Below are 13671 nucleotides of genomic sequence, written 5' to 3'. Positions count from 1 at the left end.
TTTATTGATGTGTATTACAAGTGTTAATTTGTTAGTCTTTTAACTGGGTGGGAGTCAGGTGGCTGAGCGGTTAGAGAATCGGGCTAGTAATCAAAAGGTCGCTGGTTCGATTCCCGGCCGTGCAAGATGACGTTGTGTCCTTAGGCAAGGCACTTCACCCTACTTGCCTCGGGGGAATGTCCCGGTACTTACTGTAAGTCGCTCTGGATAAGAGCGTCTGCTAAATGACTTAATGTAATGTAACTAACCACAGGCTTTTTGAGTTTAATAAGTGATGTATGCAAAGAATAAAAATGTTAATGCAATATTTTTTAATACAACAACAGTCAATAATATACAAATGTTTAGCAAACAACAACTTATAAGGTAAGCTAAAAAAGATTACATGATATCTTAAAAACTTTTGGTTCTTTTCTTTTTAGTGCACAGCTGCACACTTGTCACTTATTTCCAGGTATTCCCTACTTTTAAGTCTTGCAAAACACACATAAAAGTATCACTACATTACTTCAAGTCATGCCTCATTCCTTCACTCGTCTTTCTCTCAACGACACTTCATGGTGTGCATCCTCCTTCACACCTCCTTTATCAGAATACCGTAAGGCCGGATAGCCCGCTCTACAATCTTCCTCTCCTCTGTCTCAGATGAACCCTCCGGAACCGGAACCAGCCAGTAGTCTTCAGCTCTCCTGTGTTTCTCCCTGTAGTCAGGGTTCACCCGGTTCTGGAGGATGATCTTGTAGGTCTTTCCATTCTTCTTTGACACAAACTCATTAGCATAGCCTCTAGCTTGTTCCAGGTCTGGTGTGGAGTAGATGCCTCTGCCATACACCTGCCTTTTGCTGTTGTTCCCTGCCTTGTAATGGGATGCGATGATGCCCTCAGCTCCATCCTTGCTCGAGCCATGATAGGACACTGGCCATTCACCTGCAGAAGACTGGGTTCGAATCCCATTTGGACCAAGCCAGGTGTTATCACCATATTTGTCCAGTACCTTTAATGCAATCCGATACCATCCACAAGGACGAGTGTACTTCTCTCCACCTCTTTTAAAATCCTGGGTGTCCGATGTTTGGGTGAAGTCATAATCAAACTGCCGGTCAAAGAATTTATCTTCATCAATGTAGAACTCTGTTGCTGAGGCTGTCTGTTTTCGGATCTCGCTGACAGAGATAAATGAGAACATCCAGTCCACCCATGACACAGGGTTGAGCCAGTCAAGCAGGGACCCCACTCCCAGAGCTGCACCTATCAGAAAGCCATCCACAGTTAGCAGGTTGTCAGGTGTCTTCCCCTGGTTGGCCCTCTGAAACTCTGCCAGGGGCCTGACGCTTGAACCCAGGGCTGCTGAAATGGCCTCATATCGGACGTCTTCGTCAAGCATCGCTGGACTGAGGGCAGTTGACACCACAGACGCTGGTCATACAGTTAGGTCTTGTTGTACTGTTGGCAAATGTAGCTAGTCAGTGAACAAAACACTGAGGACTGTTGAACTCTTGGTTACACCCATGTATACGTGGCTAGGATACTTTCACTTTCTTTTATTGTCAGCAGGAAATGTTTATGAAACTGGAAACCCTTTAGTGTGTGTGTCACGGGGGTGCAGGGGTGGGCTAAGCCCCCCCCCAGATTTCTGCCGCGCCCCTTCTGACTTTTTCTGCCCTAGGAGTTTTTAGGGCAGTAGTAGGCTAGATGGTTTGGGGATCAGAAACCGATGCATGATTAAAGGTTTTTCTTTGTACACACGCACGCAAAGAACAACCGGTGACTAACAAGCTAAAAGACTACTGTAGCCTACTTTAGTTTAACGTCTTACTAACCCGTGTAGGCTATCTTCTATGGAAACAAATAAAGATTAAAACTGAAACAGAAGTATGAAATTGCAGGTTTTAATATTAAACACCAATGCTACACTTTACTATCCGTCAAAAGCCCTTCCCAAAGTTCAAACTTCGAAAACAAGGGAGTGACAAAAGTTTCGAGGTTGATTTCACTTTTATTGGTAAACGTGGAGGCGGAGCTCTAACCTATGTTGCCCATTATCAACCAGAAAATTACTGGGGAATCATCAAATGCATATTACTGAAAGCCCTGACGGACTTTGTCATACCTTTATATGTAACATTTTTGGCTGAAGTTTGGCGCCAACACACTCCAAATCCTAAATTTCTTCTCAACATTCGTTAGAATCCATGAATGGGACACCGTCCATGGCTTAGCTGGGCCCCTACATCAAGTTGAATTCTGGGTTTACGGATTCTTTATCCTTTCGCAGGGGCAATATCATAGTCAATGAAGTGCAACTGAGACGTGATTATTGCTGGTTGAAAACTTAACCCAATACCCCGTCATGGTTGACTTGAAATATAGTCAGCCTTGACAATTTTTTAAAGCCTCTAATAGAGGCTGATGTTAGTGTTCAAACAATAATAGATAGTTGAATACATAATATGTCACTGTATCCATTTGCTTCAGCCTCTGTGCTGGCTGGCACTCACTGAGTTGTTTCTAAACAGTAGGCTATGATGTGTCTAAAAACAAAGACTGAAATAGATGAGCTTGTAAACATGCAAGCAGAATAGACACCAAATTGGCCCATGCACTCATTTGCCATGAGTGCAAATGAAAGAGGTTTTACACAATCGTTAGACAAGTGCTCCAGACCAGTTTAGTTTTGCAGCATAAGTTGCCATTAGCAACTGAACTTGAACTAAATTGAACTGGTCTTATAGAACCGAATCAACTGGAAATGAGTCAAACTAACTGACATAAGCCTGGCATATTTCAAGCCATGTTCAACTTTTCACAGACCCCAAACCCCTCCAAGTACGTGTTGTCTGTATTTCTTGAGTCGCTAACAATAGAGGAAGCAATGTACAAACATCCAAACATCCTTGCCAAAGGAATCACAAGACCTTTCTTAGCATGACAGGAAGTGTCCTTCCATTGCAGGGTGTGGCCTTATTTATTATGATTCACTTGGTGACTTTGTGACATTTCCGACTTGATCAGAGGTCTGTAAAATGCATCGTTCCCAGTCAACTGAACTTAAGAGTGTGTTCACTTTAATCAATGCTTAGTTTATATACATTATTTGACACAAAAAATATTACCATATATATATTGTAGATCAACCCCAATTACATTTCTGTGTTACTCTTTTGGCAAATGATACAGCATCATAGAAAACAATAGTTGCCCGGTATTTTCCCAAAATGTATGATGAAAAACTCTTAATTTACTTGACTATGTACTATTTGTACTAAAGCCTTCTTACTAAAGGAGACATTATTGCAACAAACTGCAGCAAGTAGGCTTCTGTGAAAATCCCAATGTGTTGCCATGTCTTCCCCCTCTCTCCTTACAACAAGTGATCATATTACAGGTTGAAAAAGGAGGGGGATCCATTTTGAATAACACACAAATCAATCTTGAATATTTAAATACCAACTCAAATACAACCATGAAAGCTGAATGCATAGTAGAGCTGTACTGTACTTGACAACCGTTACAGTATGTTTGACGTTTCACCTGTTTTGTTTCATCGTTGCTATTTTAAATCCCTGAAATCCACAAACCCAGATCATTGCGCACACTAGTAAAACATGATTCATTGGTAATACAATCTGGATGTAAGGTCTCGGAGATCAAAGAAGGAGTGACAGCACTTTTGAATACTGTGAAGAAGAAAGAATTGAGAGAGTGAGGTAGGAGGGACAAAGTAGCATTGGCTCTTGTCCATATTATTAAGGCATGCCAGAGAGAGAGAAAGATACAGAGAGAGATACAGAGAGAGAGAGATACAGAGAGAGAGATACAGAGAGAGAGAGATACAGAGAGAGAGAGAGAGAGAGAGATACAGAGAGAGAGAGAGAGAGAGAGAGAGAGAGAGAGAGAGAGAGAGAGATACAGAGAGAGAGAGAGAGAGATACAGAGAGAGAGAGAGAGATACAGAGAGAAAGAGAGAGAGAGAGAGAGAGAGAGAGAGAGAGAGAGAGAGAGAGAGAGATACAGGAGATGGGGGGTTGGAGATTCCCAAAGTAAGAGTAAACACTGACAGTAGAGATCACAGGTCTGGTGTTTATGTACATATTCCCAGTCCAGTTATTGTATGTCTCAGTTCTCCTCTCTTCCCTCTACTTGTATCATAATGTTTTGCTGTGTCCATGCGTTATTTGGCACACAAACCACCCTCAGTCGCAGATTGTCTGGTTGATTGACACCACAGTGACAAGTTCCGTCTGGATGCGTGCCTATCTGAAAACCCCCACATTGATTGACAGGGCCACCTCTGGCTTCCTGGCTTTGGTGGACTCTGGCTTCTTGTCAGGTCCAGCCCTCTGGATGGTCCCAGTTGCAGGTTGCCCTCTAGTGGAGAGAATGAGAATCACAATTTGCAAAGAAAGAAAACAATTCTACTAGTATTACTCCAAATGATTTGATTACGAGCCAAACTGAAACTACAGCAACTTTATTGTAGTTCAGGTATGCTAACAGAAGTGGATGTTGGTGTCTATAAGCCCCACCCTTTCCTGCGTTGCTCGGCTTCCTCCCTCAGCCTCTGCTGACCCTGTTCATCTTGTAGGGTGCTGAAGTCCCGGTTGCTGTCAATCAGCAGATTCTGTCCAATCAGGAGACAGAAGGATTCCAGTTAAATCAGAGGAGTGGAATGTTGAGTGTGACAGAGCAGCAGCACTCTTATTGGACTAAATCTTAATTGACCACCAGTCCAAGAAGGAGGGGCTAATAAGAGTATTAGCCTACCTTGACACCGATGATGTCACCGTCTTTGAGATGAAATGGGGCACCCAGCAGAGACTCTGCCTTTTTCTTCTTTTTCCGTTTTGACACCTGCTGGCTCTGTTCACCCCATCACAGAGACGGTAGGATGTCAGACAGGAAACAAGAAAGAAGAAAGGCAACACATAGAATCCTCACAGAAGCAACCATCTTTCGTTTGTCTCGAGTGGAAAGAGTTAGCGGTGATCACAAATTCGACGCCCATCCACGCCACGGTTCAGTTCCAATCATACTCTTATTGCCCCATGACAGTCTCCCCTCAAATCCCTTGGCAACCTTCTCCTCCAACCCCCCCCCCCCCCACCCCCCCACCCCCCACTCAGCCTCCTCCTCTCTCTCACCCAGCTGGAGATGGTGTCCCAGGTGTGCTTGTCTGCCTGGTGTTTGGCCAGCAGCAGGGAGTCAGGGGAGAGGCCGGAGTGGGCAGCCAGGGCCGAGCGCAGGCAGCGCGGGGCAGAGTCCCGGGAGGCGTCCCAGACCAGCTCCTCTGGAGGGTAGTACCCCCTCTCCCCCGGCACGCCCATCTGAACATGCAGCAGCAACTCCTTAGGTCTGAGGGGTAGAGATCAGGAGAGAAAGAAAGGGAGAAGGGAGGAGAAAAGGACGTAGAGGATAGAGGGGATGAGGAGAAAAATGAAGGAATGGAAGGAACAGAGAGAGGGAGAGGAATATAAATTAACAAATGAAAATTGAGTGGTGTAATGAAAACGTTCTGGAGACTTCCAATGAAACAGAATGAGGCGCCACCTAGTGGCACTAGCCCCTCTCTGTCACTATCCAGGACTCAGGCCCCTACCCTAGATCTTCCTCTTTGAGGAGCTGCTGCACACAGATATCCGCCCCACTGGCCAGCTTCAACTTCCTGAAAGAGGCAAAGGTGGAGGAAGTAAAACAAGGAAGAAAATCAAAAAACAGGGTTTCAAAAGGGCTAGAGCGAGGCTTGAAAGTGCCCTGTCTACACAAAGGACAAAACAAGAACTAATATCCTAATGGAGAAGGGGAGAGATGGTGAGAGGGAGGTAGTGAGGACCAGACAGTACCGGAGGGTGAGCTGGTGTCCCCTGAGGACGCGGCTCAGTCTCTGGCCCTCCAGGTGCCACAGACGCAGGAAGGCAGGTGTGGGCGCACACACACACTGCAGGGCTGGCAGTGTCAGCACCTGACACACAGATACACAAAGATCGTTGACAAAGAACATTTGAAAAGAAAGCCAAGTGAATCTGGCCTTGGAGCAGTTGATTTTCAAGCCGTTTAATGGCAGACTATGGCAAAATTAGAAAATGTATTGCGCAAATGTATATGGCAAATCTGGCCTGCGGGCATCCTACCACTGTGCTAGACTAATGACACACAAACACTCAGTCAAACATTCATTCAGTCACACACACACACTTTACCTGAGTCTTCAGGTTCTCCAGTGTGGCCTCCTCTGTGATCTCTACCTGTCCCACAATCCTCAGCTCTGTCATGGCCCCTCCCACTAAACACACACAAAGCATTTCAAAACCACTATACCATTAAATCGGCATTAAAGGTGTGTGTGTGTGTGTGTGTGTCACCTGCAGTCATAACCTCCAGCCGCTGCTGATCTCCTGGTCTCTCAGCAGTGTGACTGACTTCTGTTTCCATGGAGACTGTTGCCTCGTCAGTCTGATTCACGTAGAGCCAAACAGAAAGCTTGATAAAACCCTGATAAAAAGAGGGATATGGGATAAGAGCGGGAAAAACAAGAGTAAAAGACAGAAAAAAAAAGACTATAACAATGACTTAGTGATTCCAACGCTCAACAGAAATGTTCAATTCACCACATCTACTACAGGGCCACTGGAACACAGCCAGTGACTCAAGAGAGAACCAAAAAGATGGAGTACCTTGGGAGGTAGATGTCCCTCAGTGACAACCAATGTGTCGCCATGACTGATTTTCAACTCGGAGAGAGAGGCATCCTGGGGGGGGGGGGGGAGAGATATGAAGTCAAATCAAGCTTTTACTGAAAGGGCAGGAAATGAGAAATATATGGCTGCTCACCTCATCCATCAGCGCCTCTCCAACCTCTTCACACCAGTCCAGCTTCCTCAAGTGCCAACAGTCGCCTGTATGCAACAGACATGTTCATAAATAAATGTTGGCACTACAGTTGGACTTTTATAGCAGTCTACGAAATGAATACAAACTATAAATACCTTCAAGACCAGCTTCTTCCAGCATTCTCTTCAGACACTGACAGAAAACATCACAATACATTTCAGGCAGGCATTAACCCACACAGAAAGACATTCTGCCAAACACACACGCGCACGCACACACGCACACACACACACAGCCCTCACCTCCTTCACTGAGCTGCTCTCCTCCACGATGATGTCTCTCTCCTTGCCAGAGGAGGGTGCTGTTCCCACAGAGAAGTAAAGAAACAGCTGCGAAAGAAAAATGTAAAAACATCTATAATCTGTGAAGAAAGTGAATAAGAGGCACATAGAATGTAGCATAATAAGTCGCCTAAACTAAACCGTGGTAATGCAGTTGGCTGGCTGTAACCCTCCAGGGGAGACTCACCTGTGTGGCTTTGGGGGCGGTTCCAGGGCACAGGGTCAGAGAGGTCATGAGCCTAACCCCGGCTTCCCGGACACTCAGGTCCTCACACACTGGGAAGAGAACACAAGAGCACACACACACATATACAGTATATGTGTTTATATCAAACATGTATAAAATAATTATTACACTTAAAGTACAATTCTAAATCATTCTAGACGGCTATTCTGAACCACAGCGTTCAAACACATCCAAGGTGTCTGGCTTTCAGGTGAGATAGCAATGCTAATGAGTCAAAGGTCATTCAGAGGTCATGCTTGTGTTACGGTACCTGGGGGCAGTAGCCTGCCTCTGCGGTCAATCTGCCTCAGACAGCACTCTACACCTGTGGAGACAGAGACACCACCATACAATCCAAACCACACAGTGAACAGAAGCACTAGAAACAGCCCTAGCAGTAGCAGTAGTAGTAGTGGTGGTGGTTAGTGGACAGTGTTTTAGGTGAGGGTATCTGACCTATTAGCTCTTCCTGCAGCTGGAGCTCCTCGATGGCTCTCTGTTTCACCTCACACAGCAGCTGGAGGGAGGAGAGCCCAAATCAGCCCCCGCACACACACACACACACACACACACATCGCTGGTTGAATTAAGTTGCTTTACCATGATTCCAGAAGCTGGGACTTTAGCCGTTCTCTCCTCCTCCTCCTCCTTCTCCCCCTCTACTTTCTCTTCTTCTCCTCCTCCTCCTCCACCTCCTCGATTGGGTCGGTACTTCACTTGCAGCCAGCGGCAGTCTGATGGTGTTGTCACGGTAACCAAATCCCCGCTCAGATTGAAAACACTGAGAGAAGAAGGCGTTACACACATCCAGAGATACCTCACGACACACACACACACACACACACACACACAAAGGTACTCACACACACACACGTTAACACACCTGCTGTCGAATGAGTGTGGCTCCAGCACCAGCAGAGCATCGCCGTCCTTGAGGGCCAGCTCTCTGAGGGTCTTCTGCATGTCTTCAGGGGGAAACACCCTCCACCCACTCGCCCCCCCGCCCTCTCCTCCCCCTCTCCCCTTCCCTCGTTTTCCAACCCCCTTTTCTTGTTCCTGACACAACAGGCTCTCCAGGGGCCCCCCCAGAGCTTCCCTCACCTGGCCTAGAGTCGCCCCCCCGGCAAAGCCCCTCGCTTCCCTTTTGAGCCCGGAGCCGGCATCCTCCCCCTCACCCCCACCTCCCCCACGTGCACCCTCTCCTCCATCCTCCCCCTCCATGTCCTCCCCAAGGGAGGGCCGCACAACAGTCAGCAGCACAGGCTCCCACTCGGCTCCAGTCTGGACAGTCGCACCACACACCTGACAAAACCGGAAGGGACAATGGCATGTCGGACATTTTGGGTCTAAATGGAGGACAGGGCTGGTACTGTGTCAGACACTTTGGATCTATGCTTACGAAACAGAGCAGCATACAAAAAAAAAGGGGCGTCTCTCCTCACCTCTCTGCCATTCCATACAAACAGGTCAGAGTTGCTGTATATGCCTGCGCTGAACAGCAACATGTTGTCATCTGAAAACACGCACTCAATTTAGAAAATGAAACGGATCGTGACATGAAAGGTACACATGCATACACTAAAAGAACCAAGCACTTCTCACATCCACGGAAGTGCCTCACCATGAGTGTTTTAACTGTCAGGATTGTACCTTGGAGAGTGTTATAGAGGTGTAAGCCCGCAGGCAGACTTTTGGCCACAGTCAGAGCCATATCGCCGTCCCACAGTTCCTGCATCTGCACACAAGCAAACACACACCCACATTATAAATCTACTCAAGCAGGTAGGCCCTCTCAAATTAGGCTCATGATGAATGAGGTCACCTGGTATATAGACAATCGTAGATCCCCAACAGTCTTGCGCCGGTCAAAGGTAAGGTTGACAGCTTTTCCTTTCTCTGCGTTTATTGGCTGAAGGGCTCCGTTCTCCAGTCTGTAGGATGGTGCTAGGTGCAGGCGTAACTCCACGCTGTTACTGCTGGACTCAAACTCCTCTCTAATATGAGGCACAGCACCCGCACACACACACACAAATCAGAATTGCCGTCCGTTTATTAATGTGTTTTTTTGAGTGCATGAGTGTGTGTGAGAATGTGCATATGCATGTGTCTGAGTAGGAATGTGAGTGTGTGTGTGTGTGCATGTGTCTAAGTAGGAGTGTGTGCGCGTGTCTGAGGAGGAGTGTGTGCGCGTACCGGATCTGCTGCAGCTTGTGGTTCTCTTCCCGGGTCATTTCCAGCAGATGAGAGGGAACTTTGTACCCAGGATTCCTCAGGGCTACCAGGGAACAAACAGTGTGAGTCAGTGACATCTAATCCCACAGTGTGTGTGTGTGTGTGTGTTTGTGTACTAACCCTAACCTTCCATCCCCCCCTTCTTTCCTCTTGCTCTCCCCAAACACACTCAGCCCGTACCCTCTGCAGGCCTGTGCAGCAGGGTCTTCCTGTAGAACAGCATGTAGGCACTCTCTTTGCCCTGGAACTGCTTGTGGATGTCCTCTTCCCTGATGCATGTCACTGAGGAGTCATTCAGGTCGAACCAGTGTGGACCCTGAGGAGACCAGAGACACATGTATATGACTGGATGGATGGATGAGAACCGGTCTATTCCAATTACAAACTCTCCAGGGAGAGATCATTTTCATAAAGAGAGCTCCAACAGCACCAGTGTACCTCTGGTCCTGGTTCTGGTTGGCTATTGGTGCTGCTGTGGTCCAGGTGAGGGTGGAGGGCAGGGCTTCCATTGGCCGGGCTGGCCGGCTCCGTGCCTGGGCTGGCCTTCAGAGTCACTCGAGTGCCGCTTGACACCAAGACAAACACATCTCCATGTGACTGAAGAAACTGCACAGGCAGTCAGGAGGAGGGAGGAGATGATGGAGAGAGAAAGGGATGGAGAGCGAGGAAGAATATGGGGCCGAGGGAGAGGAAAAGTTAGTGAGGAAAAGATTAGAGGGGTGAGGAGGATCAAAAGAGAGGCAAGTAGAATCATCAATATTGGAGTCAAGGAGTGACTCGTAGTAAGAGTACAAGTCTCTTAGCTCTACCTTGCCTATGGGACCATGATGTTTCCTATACTTCTTGTTCCAGGAAGAACCAATCTTGTCCATCAGTTTTTGTCCCAGCTGGTCCAGGAGCACACTCTTGGACGGCTCCTTATGGTCGGGAGGGATTCCAGAGATTAGTTACGTAGTCATGTCAATGCAATGGCTGTGAATCCCAAGGTGTAGGCAGCAGTGTACGTGTAGGGGATGGTGTTGCACCTGGACTAAGATGGCGGTGACCACAGACAGGGGGTCGTCCCTCTCCAGCTCAGGCTCGCACACCTTGACCTCCTTTTTCGTCTGGCCTTTCAGTTTGACCTCGTCCTCCTAAAACGACAACACACCGGCGTGAAGACTGTTGAGAAAAGACTAGCACCGACACGGCGGTTCTCGCTCCTTTCATTCTTCTGTTCCGATCAGCGATAAGTCCCTTTCCCTCGCCTCCCCATCTCCTCCCACCACCTCCTTCCAGCCCACCCCTTCCTCACCAGTGGCTCCCAATGGCCAAGATGGTCTATGTCTTTGATGTAGACGTGGTAATGGCCGCCATAGCAGCCTCCCTTGTGGATGATGACCGAGAAGAGCTCGTAGGAGTAATCCGAGTCCTCTCCCTCCACCTGGGAGACGGTCACAATACATAAGGGTTTAGAAAGCAAGATCAGAAAGCAGTGTGCGTAGGTTTGTGTGTAGCTACACGTGTAGAAACATTTACCGCAGGAAAAAAACAAAAAAAAACATTCAAGTTTAACATTTGCCATGTGTAAATTGTGTAATTAACATGTAAATAAAAACAATGTATATGTCCTCCTAAGGGTGGTGGTGGTGAAAAATGATTGGGTGCCAAAATACTTTGACTAGATAATCTAGCAGTTAGGTATAAGAGGTGGAAAGGCAACATAGTGATGGTAAGGCTGAAGGTGCACCCCTCTCCAGCACCTGTTCACAGAAGGGCTTCAGGTTGATGTTGAGGGGGAAGGTGTAGCGGCCCGTCTCCTTGTAGCGCTCACACTTGGCAAAGTCAAAGTTGAATCTCAGCAGGGACATGGTGAGGAACGGAGGCAGCTTCCTCAGCTTGGCAGACTGGGATGGAGGGAGGGAAGGAGGGAGGGATGGAGAGAGGGAAGGAGAGAGGGAGAGCAGGTTTGAAGAGAGGAGAAACAGTGGAACAGATGAGCAACAGAGGGAAAGATGATGAATTTCTCATTCCTATACATGCAAGTAAGATTTATTTAACATATTTGGACATATAATAAACCAAATACTAATTGTATGTCATGGGTTAGTTAAGTATACACTGGAGCAGGCGATTCAATCAGATTAACAGCATAAATTGTTCTTGACGGGGGTTTGTTTATAGGACTTCATTGCAATGTACTGTGACTGACCTTGGCAGCTGTAACTAGTTTGTCACACTGGGCACAGCGGTAAAGGTTACTGCCCTGGAACATCTCCTCCTCCACAAACATGTCCCACAGCGCCCCCTCCAGGCTGCATACACCACGTACACACACAGTCAGGTCCAGAAAGTCCTCCTGGAGAAGAACAGAGAGGGGTTTGGCAACACACGGATACACACTCGCTTTTTAACACACAAACACAGTCACAAACAGACAAAATCACACACCTGTCTCTGGCTGACGTTGCCACACTCCTTACACTCGATGCTGTTGACCGTGGTTCCATGGTACAGTCGGTGGATGAGCGTACTACCGCTGGTGCCCACTAGAGAGTGCTCCAGAGCACTAAAGAGAATCCTGTTCAGCTCCTGAACGTCATGCTGCCTGCTCTCCTGAATACGGGGGGAGAGAAGAAGCAGAGGCAAGGCAGAAAACAGAAGAGGAGATATGTAATGTAATATAAAAAGTCAGTTCTCTCTCACTCTCTCGCTTGCTTCTACCCGTCAGAGGAGCACGAACAAACCTCGCTGTTGCTCCAGCCAAAGCTTTCAGTGAGGTCAGCTGTAGACGCTGTCTGCTGGTCCACTAAGAGCAAACGGGCAAACAGCCTCTGTAGCTCCAAAGGAATCACTCTGACCTGAGAGAAGAGAGTGCATAGTTACAAAACACGTCTGTTACATACCTGTCACACATGCACATACACATACACACTGACATTTATCGGACCCACCTTTGCCTCTGGGCTGTGTTTGTCTTCCAGGTAACCCAGTTGTTCCGGACCAAGATTGAACAGCTCCTCTGCATACATATGGAAAGACACATGTTGACACACACAATAGCCTAACATCCCAACAGATACTGACCAGATGTACTATCCACTACGGCCAGCTAGCAAACTTACTCAGTGAAGCCACTGACAGATGGATCTGGGTTAGACTCTTACCTCTGAACTCTGGGGTGAACAGCAGAGTCTGTAGCAGGGAGTTGAGGTAGCACGTCCCTCCCTGATTTTTTATGCCGCTAAGTTTATTTCTTCCTCTTGGAGGGGTCAGCTCGTCTCCCCCCTTTCCAACCCTACCCCCAGAAACGCTAGGAGGGACTCCCTCGTCCTCATCTTCTTCAAAAAGATTCCCAAACATGATTGGGTTTTTATAGCTAGCTATGCGTTTAGATCTGTTTATTAGGGAACAGAATAAGTCAAATATTTTCTGTTGTGTAGCCAGCTGTCAATGCCTCTTGCTATCTCATCTTGGTCTTGCCGAGCTCTCGGTTGACAGTGGTTGGACTAACTCTGAAATAAGAAGACTTCACAGGGCTAAACATAGCGATGACAAGATATAAATTCACCTTCAGTGCTTTTGCAGAAGCACAAAATGTAGCGTAGGCTGGTATACTGGCAAGCCAGCAATTCAACTGCGGCTTTTACAAGTTAATTTGGTGTAGACAGCGAATCCGTGCTGTTACTGTAATGATCTGATGCTTTCGGTAACGTGGTTCTAACGGTCCAGAACAGAATTCTACTTACGCTTCACACACCGCCTTGTGGCCTTTAGTAAATCAGACTCGAAAACAAACTCTATCAACTTTCCTTTGTTGCGAAATTGAAAGAACACGAGTCAAAAATAAAATCACCATTGATGAGCAGTGGGCAGCCATGTTTCCTCTAGGAAAAGAAAAGAGCGAGGAATTATGGGTAGTGTAGTGATTTTTTAGTTATCAACGTTTGATATCTAGACATAATAAAACTACATTTCCGTTAAGTCGCCTTTTAATGAGAGCAACTTGGCAGTTTATTGTTGTTTTACAATAAAAAATGTAAAAATAATAATTAAAAAAAACTT

The 13671-nt window shown here is 46.9% G+C and overlaps 1 protein-coding gene and 1 non-coding gene across 2 annotated transcripts; one reads left to right on the top strand and one right to left on the bottom strand.

Annotated features, from left to right (window-relative positions):
• Nucleotides 1-2263: 2263 nt before the first annotated feature.
• On the top strand, nucleotides 2264-2406 carry LOC134027246 (U4 spliceosomal RNA). The gene has a single exon (XR_009931452.1). It is a non-coding gene; the product is annotated as a U4 spliceosomal RNA (small nuclear RNA).
• Nucleotides 2407-3043: 637 nt separating this feature from the next.
• usp40 (ubiquitin specific peptidase 40) lies at nucleotides 3044-13490 on the bottom strand. Its single transcript, XM_062468760.1, has 33 exons — nucleotides 13178-13490; nucleotides 12774-13003; nucleotides 12561-12628; nucleotides 12354-12467; nucleotides 12058-12222; nucleotides 11819-11965; nucleotides 11370-11513; nucleotides 10922-11050; nucleotides 10653-10760; nucleotides 10437-10544; nucleotides 10066-10233; nucleotides 9808-9943; nucleotides 9589-9670; nucleotides 9218-9389; nucleotides 9046-9130; nucleotides 8838-8908; nucleotides 8279-8697; nucleotides 7996-8176; nucleotides 7852-7912; nucleotides 7667-7720; nucleotides 7357-7445; nucleotides 7131-7217; nucleotides 6984-7020; nucleotides 6829-6893; nucleotides 6672-6746; nucleotides 6360-6489; nucleotides 6198-6280; nucleotides 5841-5959; nucleotides 5597-5662; nucleotides 5142-5352; nucleotides 4765-4860; nucleotides 4527-4621; nucleotides 3044-4368 (listed from the first exon to the last, which is right to left on the bottom strand). The coding sequence occupies exons 2-33, from the start codon at nucleotides 12967-12969 to the stop codon at nucleotides 4254-4256; spliced, it is 3876 nt and encodes a 1291-aa protein (XP_062324744.1). The 5' UTR covers nucleotides 12970-13003; nucleotides 13178-13490; the 3' UTR covers nucleotides 3044-4253.
• Between the last annotated feature and the right edge of the window lie 181 nt (nucleotides 13491-13671).

The sequence above is a fragment of the Osmerus eperlanus genome, chromosome 9 (assembly GCF_963692335.1).
Source record: "Osmerus eperlanus chromosome 9, fOsmEpe2.1, whole genome shotgun sequence".
Classification (NCBI taxonomy): Eukaryota; Metazoa; Chordata; class Actinopteri; order Osmeriformes; family Osmeridae; genus Osmerus; species Osmerus eperlanus.
This window is presented reverse-complemented; position numbering and strand designations above follow the sequence as displayed.